The sequence below is a fragment of the Crocodylus porosus genome, unplaced genomic scaffold (assembly GCF_001723895.1).
Source record: "Crocodylus porosus isolate Cpor-Errol unplaced genomic scaffold, CroPor_comp1, whole genome shotgun sequence".
NCBI lineage: Eukaryota > Metazoa > Chordata > Crocodylia > Crocodylidae > Crocodylus > Crocodylus porosus.
Window position 1 is genome coordinate 224,352,295 of NW_017728886.1, and position 13,222 is coordinate 224,365,516.

General features: G+C 43.7%; 1 protein-coding gene across 2 annotated transcripts in view; it reads left to right on the forward strand.

The window, feature by feature from the left end:
- Positions 1 to 12,878, forward strand: part of ATP6V0D2 (ATPase H+ transporting V0 subunit d2) — a 34,417-nt gene extending 21,539 nt beyond the window's left edge. Inside the window, exons 6-8 of one of the 2 annotated variants that reach the window (XM_019550049.1) lie at positions 4,254 to 4,430; positions 10,363 to 10,440; positions 11,006 to 12,878. In XM_019550049.1, the coding sequence (XP_019405594.1) occupies positions 4,254 to 4,430; positions 10,363 to 10,440; positions 11,006 to 11,167 (417 nt within the window). In that variant the 3' untranslated portion in view covers positions 11,168 to 12,878. The remainder of the gene's footprint in view (positions 1 to 4,253; positions 4,431 to 10,362; positions 10,441 to 11,005) is intronic. The other variant, XM_019550057.1, reaches the window with a different exon arrangement.
- The last annotated feature ends 344 nt before the right edge of the window (positions 12,879 to 13,222 follow it).

Genomic DNA, 13,222 nt, shown 5'->3' on the forward strand with positions numbered 1-13,222 from the left:
TTTGAAGATGGGGACCACGTTGGCCCTCTTCCAGTCCTCCGGTACCTCACCAGAGCACCACGAGTGCTCATAAAGTTGTGCCAGGGGACTTGCAATGACCTCGGCCAGTTCCTTTAGAACTCTAGGGTGGAGATTATCCGGGCCAGCTGACTTGAATACGTCCAACGTTTTAACCAGGTTTCACTGCCAGTGATAAATGCAGAGCCCTTTGACTCCCATAATACACACTCAGAGCTTTCATTATGGGAGATATAGTCTTCCAGGGAACAACTTAGGAGAGAAGGGGAGCCCAAACAGTAAGTCCTGTAAGGCAACATACTGATGGGGAAATACAGTTTAATGTTTTTATCAAACTCATTCAATGTCTCAATTCAGTTCAACAAAATGAAATATTGAACTTAGATTGAAGCAACCAGAAATGAAATATCACTCCCCTCTCCTCCCAATCAAAAGTTTGGCAAAAGGATTTTTTCTAAAGACATTTTTGATTTTTCAGAAACTAAATTTTCAGTCAGAAAAAAAATCATGAATTCTCACTCAACATTAGATGATTCCACTAGTAAACCAATGGCTATCAGGATGGATTTCTTTACAGTAGACGTGTTTTTTCCTGTAACATTAAATGGATCTTAGGTCATGTGTAAAGCAGTCCATCTCTTAGTTAAGCCACTTAACAAAAAATCTTAATTATACAGCAAAATAGCTGACATTTATGATGTATTCTTATACATCTAAAAAAGAATAATCCAGAAGACCTTTTGTAGAAAAGGCAGCCATAATTAAAATCAGTGGGATTATTTTTGTAAGGGTTATATATAGAATGACACCCCAAACTAAACTGTACTATATTTTAAAATTCATTCTAATACATGCTGGGCATGGAAGTCTTACTGTAATTTACTGTGCAGTAAGCAGCTTTTACGCTGGTCTTTACACATGCAAGCATTACAGCACAGTAATGCTGTGTGGGGACTGATTTGGGACAAAAATTAGTTCCAAGTCAGTCAGAGATTCAGAGATTGTTAGGGGATGGAAGGGACCTTGTAGATCACCAGGTCCAGTTCCCCTGCAGAAGGCCACACAAACAGGGTTACTGTGCAGTAAGGCATCTACATGTGCCTTACTGCGTGGTAACTACTTGGGCATAAATCTGCTACCTGTATGATGCAGGTAGCAAATTTACAACTAAATTGGTGTAAGTCACCAAAGTTACTGCACTGTAACACCTACACATGTAGACACACACCCATTCTGTGCAGTAATTTTTGGTTACTGCGCAGTAACCTAAATTACTGTGCGGTAACAGTGCATATGCAGATGTGCCCATTGTCCTCAAAATGCTACAAATGTAATTATGCTTCCCCCCCCACAAAAAAAAAAAATCACTCTTCTTGGTTATGATGAGTAAAGCGAACAGAAGGATTTGACTTATGAGAGTAGTCCCACTGGAATTAATGTGTTTACTCACATTAGTAAGGCAAATAAGATTTGTTTGTATTATTTATTAGCTATAAGCCTTTTCATGCACACTTATTTCCTTCTAATTATTCCATTACTGTTTGTTTTCTTTCCCTACTCGGAAGTCAGTGCCAAAGAGCCACCAGATTGTTGTTACAAAGTGTTCTAGTGCAGCATTTCTCATTCCATAGGTCGCAACCCAAAAGCAGGTCACAAACAAACTTCAAAAATGGATTCTCCTTTAAAGAAAAAAAGGTGGGAACCTATAGCTTTTCCCTTGCAGGCTGGAATTCTGCCAGCCTGCAAGGGACTGCCAGGGGCCCCTGTATCCCCCACAACCCCTCCCCCACCCCCCACACTGGGGGGCACTGGCTATTGAAGTTTACAAATGGGTCCTGGTACAAAAAAGGTTGAAAACCACTGTTCTAGTGCATCATCTGAGGGGTTAAGAATGTGATTCTTTCCTAAATTTGTAAAAGTGTTGCAATTCCATGAGTGAGCTACTTCCCTTGCTCAACTTGTATTGCTCAAACACCATGTATTTCTTCTTAAGGTGGTTTAAATGTTCATAAAGTGAGAAGCATCTCATGACTGTCTAAATTTTGTTCATTCTGCTTGTGCTGTACTATATTTTGAATAATTCTGATGCTATCCATAGCTATTCTATGACTTCTTAAAAATGTTAATATTATCATTATTATTATTAATAGTAATAGCAAAAATGGACATAATAACTCTATTTTTGTTCTCATGTCAGTAACCAAGTGCAGAGGCTCAACAAAAAATGAAAACAAGTTCATATAATATTACTTTCACTTTCAGTTACCTTTGAGATGTTAATTCAGGTTCTTAGGGTGATAGATTCGATTTTGCCCTGAGCAGAGGAACAGTCCAAGTTATATGCCTTTTCTGAATTTCAGTCTGTATTTTCTCTGCAGCAACAAATATCAGACATCTAAAATTATCAGCAGAAATACAGCCCCTAATTTTAGGATTTAAGAATCAGTTGTTAAAAAGTAGACAGAAGAAGCCTTTAGGTCTAATGTTGACAAGAAAAAAAAAAAGCTCAGGTCAATTTTACCATTTTCTTATCAATCGTTTTAAGACTGTGTGGGCACATCTACTGCGCAGATTAGTATAGTATGCAGTAGACACAGTATATTAATCTACTAAGCAGTAAAGCAGCAGCATCTACATGTGAACACCATTTACTGTGCCATAATTAGGCTACTGCACAGTTAGCACATAGTTACTACATTAACTATGCAGTACTGTGCAGTAACTCTCATGTAGATGCTGACTGGAAGTAAATTTGCTTCCAGTCAGCCTTGGCAGCGGGGAGCCACAAAGGACAAGGAGCTCTCTGTTCCCAGTCCTGGTGCTGCTCACCTCCCATCTCCTCCCAGGAGCTGGGAGCCAACTGGCACTGGGACTGGGGAGATCTCTGCCCCCTGTCCCAGGTCCCGGCTTCCAGCACAAAGCTGGTAGCTCCAGAGGGTGAGGAGGGGCTGGGAACCCAATTCCCATCTGGCCCCTGGAGTGGCTGTGCTGCATGAAGCTGGCTGATCTGGTGAGATGGTAGGGGGCTGGAAACCCAGCCCCTGCCTACCCCATGTAGCAGCTCGGCATGGCACAGAACTGGCCCCCATGGCACACAGAGCTGCTCCAGGGGATGGATTCCTAGTCCTCACCCGCTCCCCAGAGCAGCCAGCTCTGCGCTAAGCAAGGCAGCTGCCGGTGGTATGGGCCTTGCTGGCAACTGTGTGTCACAATAGCCATAGGGCCAGGAGAGCTCTGCCTGCTGCAGGGGCAGCTGTCTCCCAGTCTAGTGCACATGAGGTACCTTCTTGATGTGCATGGGACCAGGAGAAAGCTGCCACTGCATCTGACAGAGCTCTCCCAGCCCTGTACCCACTGGGACCGGCCCCATGCCCCATGCGAGTCCCTGAGCTAGCACCAGTGGGAGTCTGGAGCTCCCCCGGGCTGCTGCAGGGAGGCAAAGCAGGGCAGGAGCAGCTCTGTGCCATGTAGGCATGCCCTGTGTATAGTAATTATTTTTAAGCAATTATTTCCATTTCATTGTTAAAGATTAACACATATTACAATGACCCTGAAGTAACTTATCTACTCCTGATTCCATTTACTTTTTAATATTTTGAAAAATGTTATTGAAAACCGAGAAGAAGGGAAATTTCCTGGCAGAATTATACATCCTGGCCACATCTACATGTGATGCAGACTGCACAATCATTACTGTGTAGTTTAAACAAGCACTAAATGACTGTGCTGTAACTGGAGTTACTATGCAGTAGCATTGCCGAATGGCTTTCAGATGACACAGACTGCTCAGTAGCTCATTACTACTGCACAATAGTGTTGCATCACACTTCCTGCCATGCAATGCCACTGTGCAGTAACAAGCTACTGTACAGTAAGCATCTCGTGTAGACAGTCTCTGAAAAGCAAAAGACATTTAAATAAATAGGTGGAGGATGGTTAAGACATAAGGTTTAAACTCTCTTTGGTTGATTAGTTAAAATGTAAGCATTGGTTATGATGATTCTGTTTTATTAAATATGTATGTACTTGTTCTGAAAACTGTGCTTTGGTTAATTCCTATAGCATTAAAAAACCTTGCAAATAATTCTACCAAGTGTAGCATTTATAGATATCATTAATTAAATTAGACTTCAATGGGCTACTTCTGGTATTGAACACTATTACATTGTTTATCCTTTTCAGTATCAGATGATCAACCTATGTTACTTATTTTTAATATATATTATTCTGTTAAGTTTGAAGCAGACAGACGTGCCTTTATCATCACCATTAATTCATTTGGCACTGAGCTGAGTAAAGATGACAGAGAGAAACTATATCCAACCTGTGGAAAGTTGTATCCAGAAGGCATGCACCTGCTGGCCAATGCAGATGACTATGAGCAAGTGAAGTGTGTGGCAGATTATTATGCAGTATGTATTGTATCTAATTTCTAACAAAAAGATGATTCAATATTCCATAGGCAATGATTTCTTAGGATGATATTTTTTGTTGGACCAAATTCCATAGCATTCGTTTAAAAAAATACATAAAAGGAACTCTGACCATCATATGCAAGTCCAAATACTTTAAACAGGCAAAATAAACAATATAGGAATTATACAAATGATCCTGTAGAGAAGTCAATGCACAGAAATATTGTATTCTTTCCAAAGATATTTGAATAGTGACATTATCTTGATGCTATGTAAATTGTCCATCATAGAGAGGTCAAAATAGGGCCAAATCACACCTTCTTACAGGCAAAAAGTGTTCCCATCCCACTAAAAGCCAGAGAAGCTGAGGTTCACTACATACTTGCTACCTCAAGGAAGAAAGGGTTAGAAAGCCATTAAAGAGATTAGACTACAGCCTTCTACATCTAGAGATGAAAGAGGAAGAAAACCTGGCATAGGACTTCTTGGTTTCCTGGCAGCTTATTTCCTATAGGAGATTTACTGTCATTGGTGAACTGCAGAAAATATCTCTATTACCAGGGTTAAACAACAAAGTTTAAGACCTGCTACCTCCTGTAGTCTTAAACACAGATATCCACTACTGCTAGAGGCGAGAATGCAATGAGCATGTGTGTTAGTAGTTCCTATTCCCAGTGTGAAACTCTGTTGAGCCCTGGCTTCAGAACCACAAGTTTCCACAAAGCCTCAAAAGAGGGAAACATGATTTCACAGAGCTAGTATTCTCTCCCTTTCTTTCCCACTCTGTCATTCTTCAGTGAGGACTATTTGATCAGTATTATCTTTTTTCAGGGGAAGTGTAGAATGGAAGAAAAGACAGAGAAAACTAATAGATACCTCGACTAAACCTGTAAGGGCACGTGTAGATGAATCAGGAGCCCTAAACTGAAGCTGTGAGTTTTTAAAAACACTGCCTCAATTGAGGGCAAAGTAAACCCCCATGTCATGTACACCTGTGTCTTACCTGGTTCTCCAGCAGTGGGGGAGGGAGGGCAAGCTGCTGGTGGATGGAGCGGTCCCTGAGGTGTGCAGGGTGGGAGGTTGGTGCTTCCCTCTACAGCAGCGGCAGCTCCCCCCCAGGTGGCACCTGCCTGCAGGTACCCAGCTAGGGTAGTCCCAAGGGGTACCGCAGCTGTGGAGGGAAGGACTGGGTTCCCCACAGCTCATGCAGGCAAGCAATTTCCAGGAGGAAAAAAAAAAGAAAGAAAAAAGATCAGGCTCGCTGCTGGTTTTTTTTTTTCCCCTTCGGTGGAGCCTGCCTTCCTGGGCTGCTGCCAGGCTGTCTGCATGGGCTGCCTGCACAGCCCCTGAGCTGCATGGAGCCCGGTGATTCGTTTTGCGGCTGTAGGGCAGCAAACTAAAACTCCTCAGAGGTGTTTTAGTTTGCTGCGTGCCAAAGTCATTTAGATTTCATAGACATAAGGGTTGGAAGGGACCTCGGAAGATTTAGTCCAGCCCCGTCACAGGGGCAGGAAGTCAGCTGGGGTCATAGGGTCCCAGCAAGAAAAACCATCCAGGTTTCTCTTGAAGGCATTCAAAGTAGGTGCTTGAACCACCTCTGGTGGTAGGGCATTCCAGACCTTGGGGGCTCAGACAGTAAAGAAGTTCTTCCTTATGTCCAGCCTGAAATAGTCTTGCAGGAATTTATAACCATTTGACTTTGTCATCCCTTGGGGTGCTCTGGTGAACAAATGTTCTCCCAGATACTGGTGAACACCCCTTATAAACTTATAGGTGGCCATATGATCGCCCCTGAGCCTGCACTTTTCCAGGCTGAAGAGTCTCATAGCTCTCAGCCTCTCATCATAAGGTCTGGTTTTCTGACCTCTAATCAATTGTGTGGCTCTCCTCTGAACTATCTTAAGCTTCTCCACATCTTTTTTGAATTGTGGAACCCAAAATTGGATGCAGTACTCCAACTGCGGCCTCACCAAGGCCAAGTACAACAGGAGAATGACATCCTGGGATTTGCTTGAGAAGCATCTATGGATACAAGCCAGGGTTTTGCTCGCTTTACTAGCTGCAGCATCACATTGAAGGCTTATGTTCATCTTGTGGACAATCCTGACCCCCAAGTCCCTCTTGTCCATAGTGCTAGTCAGCATAGCACTGCCGAGCACTATAAAAATGCTGCAGGTTTTTCCTCCCAAGATGGAGAACCTTGCATTTTTCTGTGTTAAACATCATCAGGTTTTCATCCACTCATTTCATGAGTCTGTCCAGGTCAGCCTGGATCACCTCCTGTCCTCAGGTGTGTGGATGCTTTACCCCAAAGTTTGGTGTCATTGGCGAACTTGGCCAGTCCACTTCTGACTCCAATGTCCACATCATTAATGAAGAGGTTGAACAAAATAGGTCCAAGGACAGAGCCTTGGAGCCACTGGTCACAGGGTACCATGACAATTGACTTCCGTCAACCACCACCCTCTGGGTCTGACCACGGAGCCAATTCCCCAGCCAGCGGATCATGGTGGACCCAAGGCCGCAGTTGGCCAGTTTTGCCAAAAGGTAATTATGGGATACCAGATCTAAGGCTTTTTTGAAGTCAAGATATATGACATCAATCTCTTCTCCCTTGTCCAGGTGATAGGTCACCTGGTCGTAAAAGGAAATGAGATTGGTCAAACATGACCTACCTGCAACAAACCCATGCTGGCTGTCCCTCAGGGTGTTGCCATCGGCCAGTCCATTGAGGATGGCCTCCTTGATAATTTTTTCTAAGACCTTCCCCAGGATAGATGTCAGGCCGATGAGCCTGTAGTTTTCCAGATCCACTTTCCTCCCTTTCTTGAAGATGGGCACCACATTGGCCTTCTTCCAATCTTCAGGCACTTAACCAGAGCGCCAGGAGCTCTCGAAGATCCGTGCCAGGGGCTAAGCTATGATGCAGGCCAGCTCCTTGAGTACTCTGGGGTGTAAACTGTCAGGGCTGGCTGACTTGAAAGTGTCCAGCCTCTCAAGCTGTTCTTTCACGAGGTCAGCATTGATGGAGGGCAAGGAACCACCCTCACTTAGGTGTCCCTGTCCCGTAATGCCCAGGGGTGTCCCACGGGACTTGTGAAAGACCAACACAAAGTACTCATTTAGTAAGTTGGCTTTTTCCTGGGCATCGGTCATCAGTTCTCCCTTGTGGTTTAGCAGGGATCCAATGTTGCCCTTGCTTTTCCTCCGGCTCCCCACATATCTAAAAAAGGACCTTTTATTGATCTTGGTACTTGTAGCCAGTTGGAGTTTCCATCGCAGCCTTGACTTTCCTGGTTCACTACCTGCAGGTCCGGACCAGTGCAGTATATTCCTCCTTAGAGGTGGATCTTCCCTGCATCCTTTGTAGGTCTGTCATTTTAGATGCAGGAGGACCGCTAGTTCTTTGTTGAGCCAAGGGAGCTGCTGTGCCCTCTTGCTGCCTTTCCTCCGAGACGGAATAGCCTTAGCTTGTGCATCTAGGATCGCTCCCTTGAGGAGCAATCACTCTTCCTGGACTCCCCTCCTCTTGGGGTCGTGGTCCCTTAGGGCCTCACCGACAACTCTCCTGAGCTTGTCAAAGTCAGCCCTCCTGAGCTCTGTACTGCTGACTGACTTGACAGCTTTTCGGTGGATGGTGAAGGTAATCAGCTTGTGGTCACTGTCACCCAGCTTCCCTTTGATTATTAGGTCACTGATTAGGTCATCCCCAGTTGCCAGTACCAGGTCAAGCAGTGCTTTGCCTCTCATTGGCCTGTAGACTTCTTAAGTCAGATAGTGCTCATCCGTGCATGTGAGGAAGCTATGCAACCATTCAGATTTGGCTGAGCGCTCTTCCCACGAGATGTCTGGTTAGGTGAAATCCCCCATGACAGCCATGGACTGGAAGCATGCAGCCTTAGTCAATTCCCTGGCAAACTCCTGGTTAATCTCTTGATTCTGGGAGGGAGGTCTATAGTAGACTCCCACCATTGTATACCCTGTGTCACGCTCCCCACGGATTTTAACCCAGAGGGTCTCTAATTGTTCACCCTGTGTGCCGATGTCAGCTTGTAGGGACATGTAGCTCTCCTTGACATGGAGAGCTACACCTCCCCCCACTTTTGTCCACTTGATCCCTCCTGTACAGGGTATAGCCGTCTATACCTGTAGCCCAGTCATGGGTGGAGTCCCACCAGCTCTCCATTATCCCTATGACATCGTAATTGTTTGTGTTGAGCAGGATGACAAGTTCCTCCTGTTTATTCCCCAAGCTCCTGGCATTGGTGTACAGGCATGCAAGTGTCCCCTTGGGGGCCCTTGCCTTGCCCGCAGTTTGCTTTAGGACTGGAGCAGGAGTGGGTTCCCTTAAGTGCCTTGGCCTGCTGGCTTTGCAAGGGTTGCTCAGTGATCCAGCAGTGGCAGTAGTCCCCCTCTCTCTCAATGGGCTTAGTTTAAAGCCTGGTGGAGCAGGTCATCCAGTCTGGCTGAGAAGAGCCTCCTCCCCAGCAGAGGGAGGTGGAGGCCATCCCTTCCCAGCAGCTTACTGCTTCTCTCACCAAAGAGCGGACTGTCATGGAAGCCGAAGCCTTCCCGATGACACCAGCACAGTAGTCTTTGGTTCACTACCTGGATCCTCCTCTCCCCTCCTCACCCCATAGCCCAAAACTGGAAGGATTGAGGAAAACACCACTTGTGCCCCCAACCCCATAAGCCCCACTCCCAAATCCCTGTAGTGCTTCATGACCCAGCTGAGTGGGCTCTGAGCCATGTCATTGGTGTCCACATGGATAAGAAGCATAGGGTAGTGGTCAGTGGGCTGGAGGAGTTTAGGGATCTTTTCTGCAATGTCTTGGATATGGGCTCCCAGGAAGCAGCAGACTTTCTGGGCTAAGGGGTCAGGGTGGCAAATTGCCCCTTCCATCCCCCTCAGGATGGAGTCTCCCACGACAAACACTTTGCGTTTTATCTTAGAGAGAGTGGGGGCGGTAACTTCAGTTGAGCCTGTGTTGCCTGCAGGAGCTGGCAACTTAACAGGCTCTGCTGGGGCTGCAAGAGGTTCATACCTGTTGCAAAGCTCCAGTGTGGCAGGGACCTTGGTGTGGCAGACCTTTGGGCCCTTGACCACCTTGGTCCAACCCCTTGGCTGGACAGCATGGGAGGTCCCTGTGAATTAAGGTGCATTACACTGCCGAATATGCTACAGTGGCTAGAATTAATGAGCAACATGCTGCTGACACATGCAAATGTCAACACCATTAAAGCAGTGCAAAAGCATTTAACCTGCTTTAAAGTGTTGTGCACATATGCCCTGCATTTTGTTTACACACACCCTAAGATTTTTGCCTATAACAGATACCTGTTAAGATCCTGCTTCATTTTTTATATACAAGTTGCAGCTGCAAAAAATTGTAATTGGGAATTATTGCTAGGAGGATACTGATTGGGAAACAACGTCAAACATATCTTCAACAATTACATACTAAGGTATCATCACATGTTAAAGTATTAAAATGCTTTACTTAGTCATTGTTATAGGTGAAATAGGCCCAACAGACTAGAGGAAGTGAAATAAATGCTGTATGAAGATCAGAGCTCATGATCCGAGCTCTGCTTACAGTTCTGGGTCTGACGGGTACTGTTAAAGATAGAGACTTAGTACTGATTCCTGGAGGGTGAGAGATCATGTCATTCTCTAGCAACCCATTTCCAGTTCTTTTATTTCAAATGAATATTAAACTACAGGGGAAAATTGGGAAGACGAGGAAATACCAGTACTTAACTTCAGTGTTTAATTACTTTGAATGTATAAACCATGAAAAGCAACTAGAATTTGCTTAAGGTTTTATGTGCAGAAAGGTTACATAACGTAGGGTTTTGTTTTTGTTAGTTTTACTAAATAGGTTGAATAAGCAAATTATTTCCCATTTGTGATTGTTTGTGCTTCTAGGAATACAAGGCTTTGTTTGAAGGGGTAGGGAATGGCACAGGAGAAAAGACATTGGAAGATGCATTTTTTGAACATGAGGTAAGATATTGCACCTCTAAATGTATTAACAAGTTAGCAGTTTTGCCCATCTGTGACAGGAATTGCTGGTGCTCATTCAGCTAGTGGCACTGCTCCTACCTGAACCTGTATTCATACAATGGCCCATCATAATGTTCAAGCATAATGCTGCTACAGCCGCCATTTTTGGAAAAAACATAAGGCTTGTATTTTTAAATAAAATAAAAGCAATAGCACCCTTTGTAAGAATGTGTGTAGAGGAGCAGGCTCTGCTATCTTAGTCAAATTTCATGCCAATTAATTATATATTTCTTCCTAAAGTTTCCCCTTGCCTTATCCACTGGAGAATATATTCATCAGCTATCCTACCTTTCTGTATAAAATTTCTGTGATCCATTTAAATGCTTACCACAGTTAACTCAGAGACAGTATTTCAATCACAATTCTATTGATGAGGTGGTTATACATAGCTTGTTACAGACAGTTAAGCTAGTAAAATACTTAAGAAACTTTAGGGATGAAAGGTGATATTTAAATGTCAAAGTACTCTAAGACAGTATATTCAATACTTCATATTTTTCTTTAGGTAAAACTGAATGTGCTTGCCTTCAATAACCAATTCCATTTTGGAGTATTCTACGCGTATATAAAGCTGAAGGAACAAGAAAGCAGAAATGTTGTATGGATTGCTGAATGCATTTCTCAGAGACACAGAACCAAAATCAACAACTACATTCCTATTTTCTAATTCAGAGAATTCATAATTGTAGAGTGCATAAAAATACACTTACTGCATATTAGGGGGAAATTGTTTATTTTTAAAAAGTAATTATTATCAGATTTTGCCAAATGAATCAAGTGATAGTTATCTTTACACATAGCACAATGTGAACAAACCAGAACCAAAATCATAGATGCAAATCTTTTCACTTAAGAAACATCTGATAGATTTCTGTAGACTATTTTGACTGAGAAACAAAACAGAACAGTGATCCTGTTTTAATTTAATAAATAAAATGCCTATAAATTCTTGGAAATACGTTTTCTAAGCATGAAACTTACAAATATCTCCAAATGGTTTAATTTGGAATTAGCTAACAAGCTACTTTTTCTAAGCTCAGGGTTCATTATGGGCCAGAAACCACCATTTGAGTCTTAGATCATGGTTACCAGTCTCTTCTTGAGGGGTATTACAATGGAAGATGGAAGACCAACAGAGAGACAAAGTTTGAGGTTACTTTGTAGCTCTTCTGAGTTGTTGTTTTTTTTGCCTACATTAAACTTCAGGAAATCCCTGGAACACATGGCCAGTAGCACAGAGGTTCCAGGTACTGTCAAACCTTGCTTTAGAGACATATTATATTAGTGAGATTCCACCAAGATGGCTTTACTTTATTCTTCTCAGGCCACATCCAGAGTGGTGCAGTGGACGTGTTCTACATACTTTTCTCTGTGCAGACTTACAAAGATCTACACTCTCCAACACTGTTTAATATCAACATTAGAGATTTTCAACTGGGGTTCATGACACCCTTACAAGGACAGACTTGTAATGGTGCCATGGGGTCTGAGGAGATAAGTACTTGCTCTTCCCCATCTCCTCTTACCCTGGTCCCTGTGTGAGGAGGTAAGTACTAGCTTGTTCCTGTCGTCTCCCCATTTGCACCTGCCCCTGGGCACGGAAGGGAAAACACTGTAATAAATAACTTTGTTTTTTAAATGGGGTACTGCTAAATTCAGAAAAAGTTTTGAACTGATTCCTGGAGTCTACAGAAGCTGAGAACTACTGATCTCTATGTTGTCACCAAAGGAGGGTATGGAACATAAATGAACATATCAGCTCTCTAGCACCTTTCTGCTAGGCATAAAAAGCATCAGCTTTGAGCTATTTAAAGGCCTGGCTCAGATCAACCACTGGAAATATAGCAGACAGTCGAAGTTAAATCATGGCAGGAAAAAGATGATTTAGCTAAAGAGAGGGGAGCACTTCGAACACTTATTACCTCTGTGCTATCACCCTCCTTTGCAGACATTTATCTTCTGAACATTTAAAGAAGTTGAAGGCTTGATATTCTGCCTAGACTACTTCAAGATTCTGGATCACTGAATAGTTCACCCTAGTTTTCAACCTAGGGTATGGACAAACATACACTTGGAATGGCTTCAAAAAGGAGAAGGAACTATTGCTCAGGACTATAACAGCTGTTATACTCTAAGTATTACTTGTGCATGAGCAATGCAAGAGTAGCAAAACTATTCCAACTTTAACCCTGCTGCATCTAGGGTCAAAGTTGGGGCAGTTGACCAGACTGGTATTGCTGCAGGATAACGCACATGAAATGGTTGCAGCGCAGTTCCTCCTTCCCTTCTGAGGCTGCTCCAAGTGCATGTTTGTCCATAACCCTAGTCTTCCCTCTACGGCTAGGGACAGAAGTTATACATAAACCAGCTTAAGTGATCAGAAACCGGTTTAAACCTGTAGCAGAACAGAAATTCAGTGCTCATAAACTGCTTTCAAAATGGCCAAAACTGGTTTAAAATAAACCTGTTTGAATATAGTATCAGACTAAACTGATTTAGGTCAAACTGGTTTACAGAACTTCTGTCCGAGACCCCTTCCTGGTTTAAATTAACTCAGTCCCCCAGCATCCCAGCATGCTTTGCAGCCCTGGGCTGGGCTGGGTAGGGCTGTCTTTTCCAGCGGAGCATGGTTTGCCCCACCCCTCTCCTCCCTTGCCGGAGCATTATCACTGCTCCAGCTGGCTGAGAAGGGAGTGGGGGTGGGAAATCCTGTTCCAGCGGC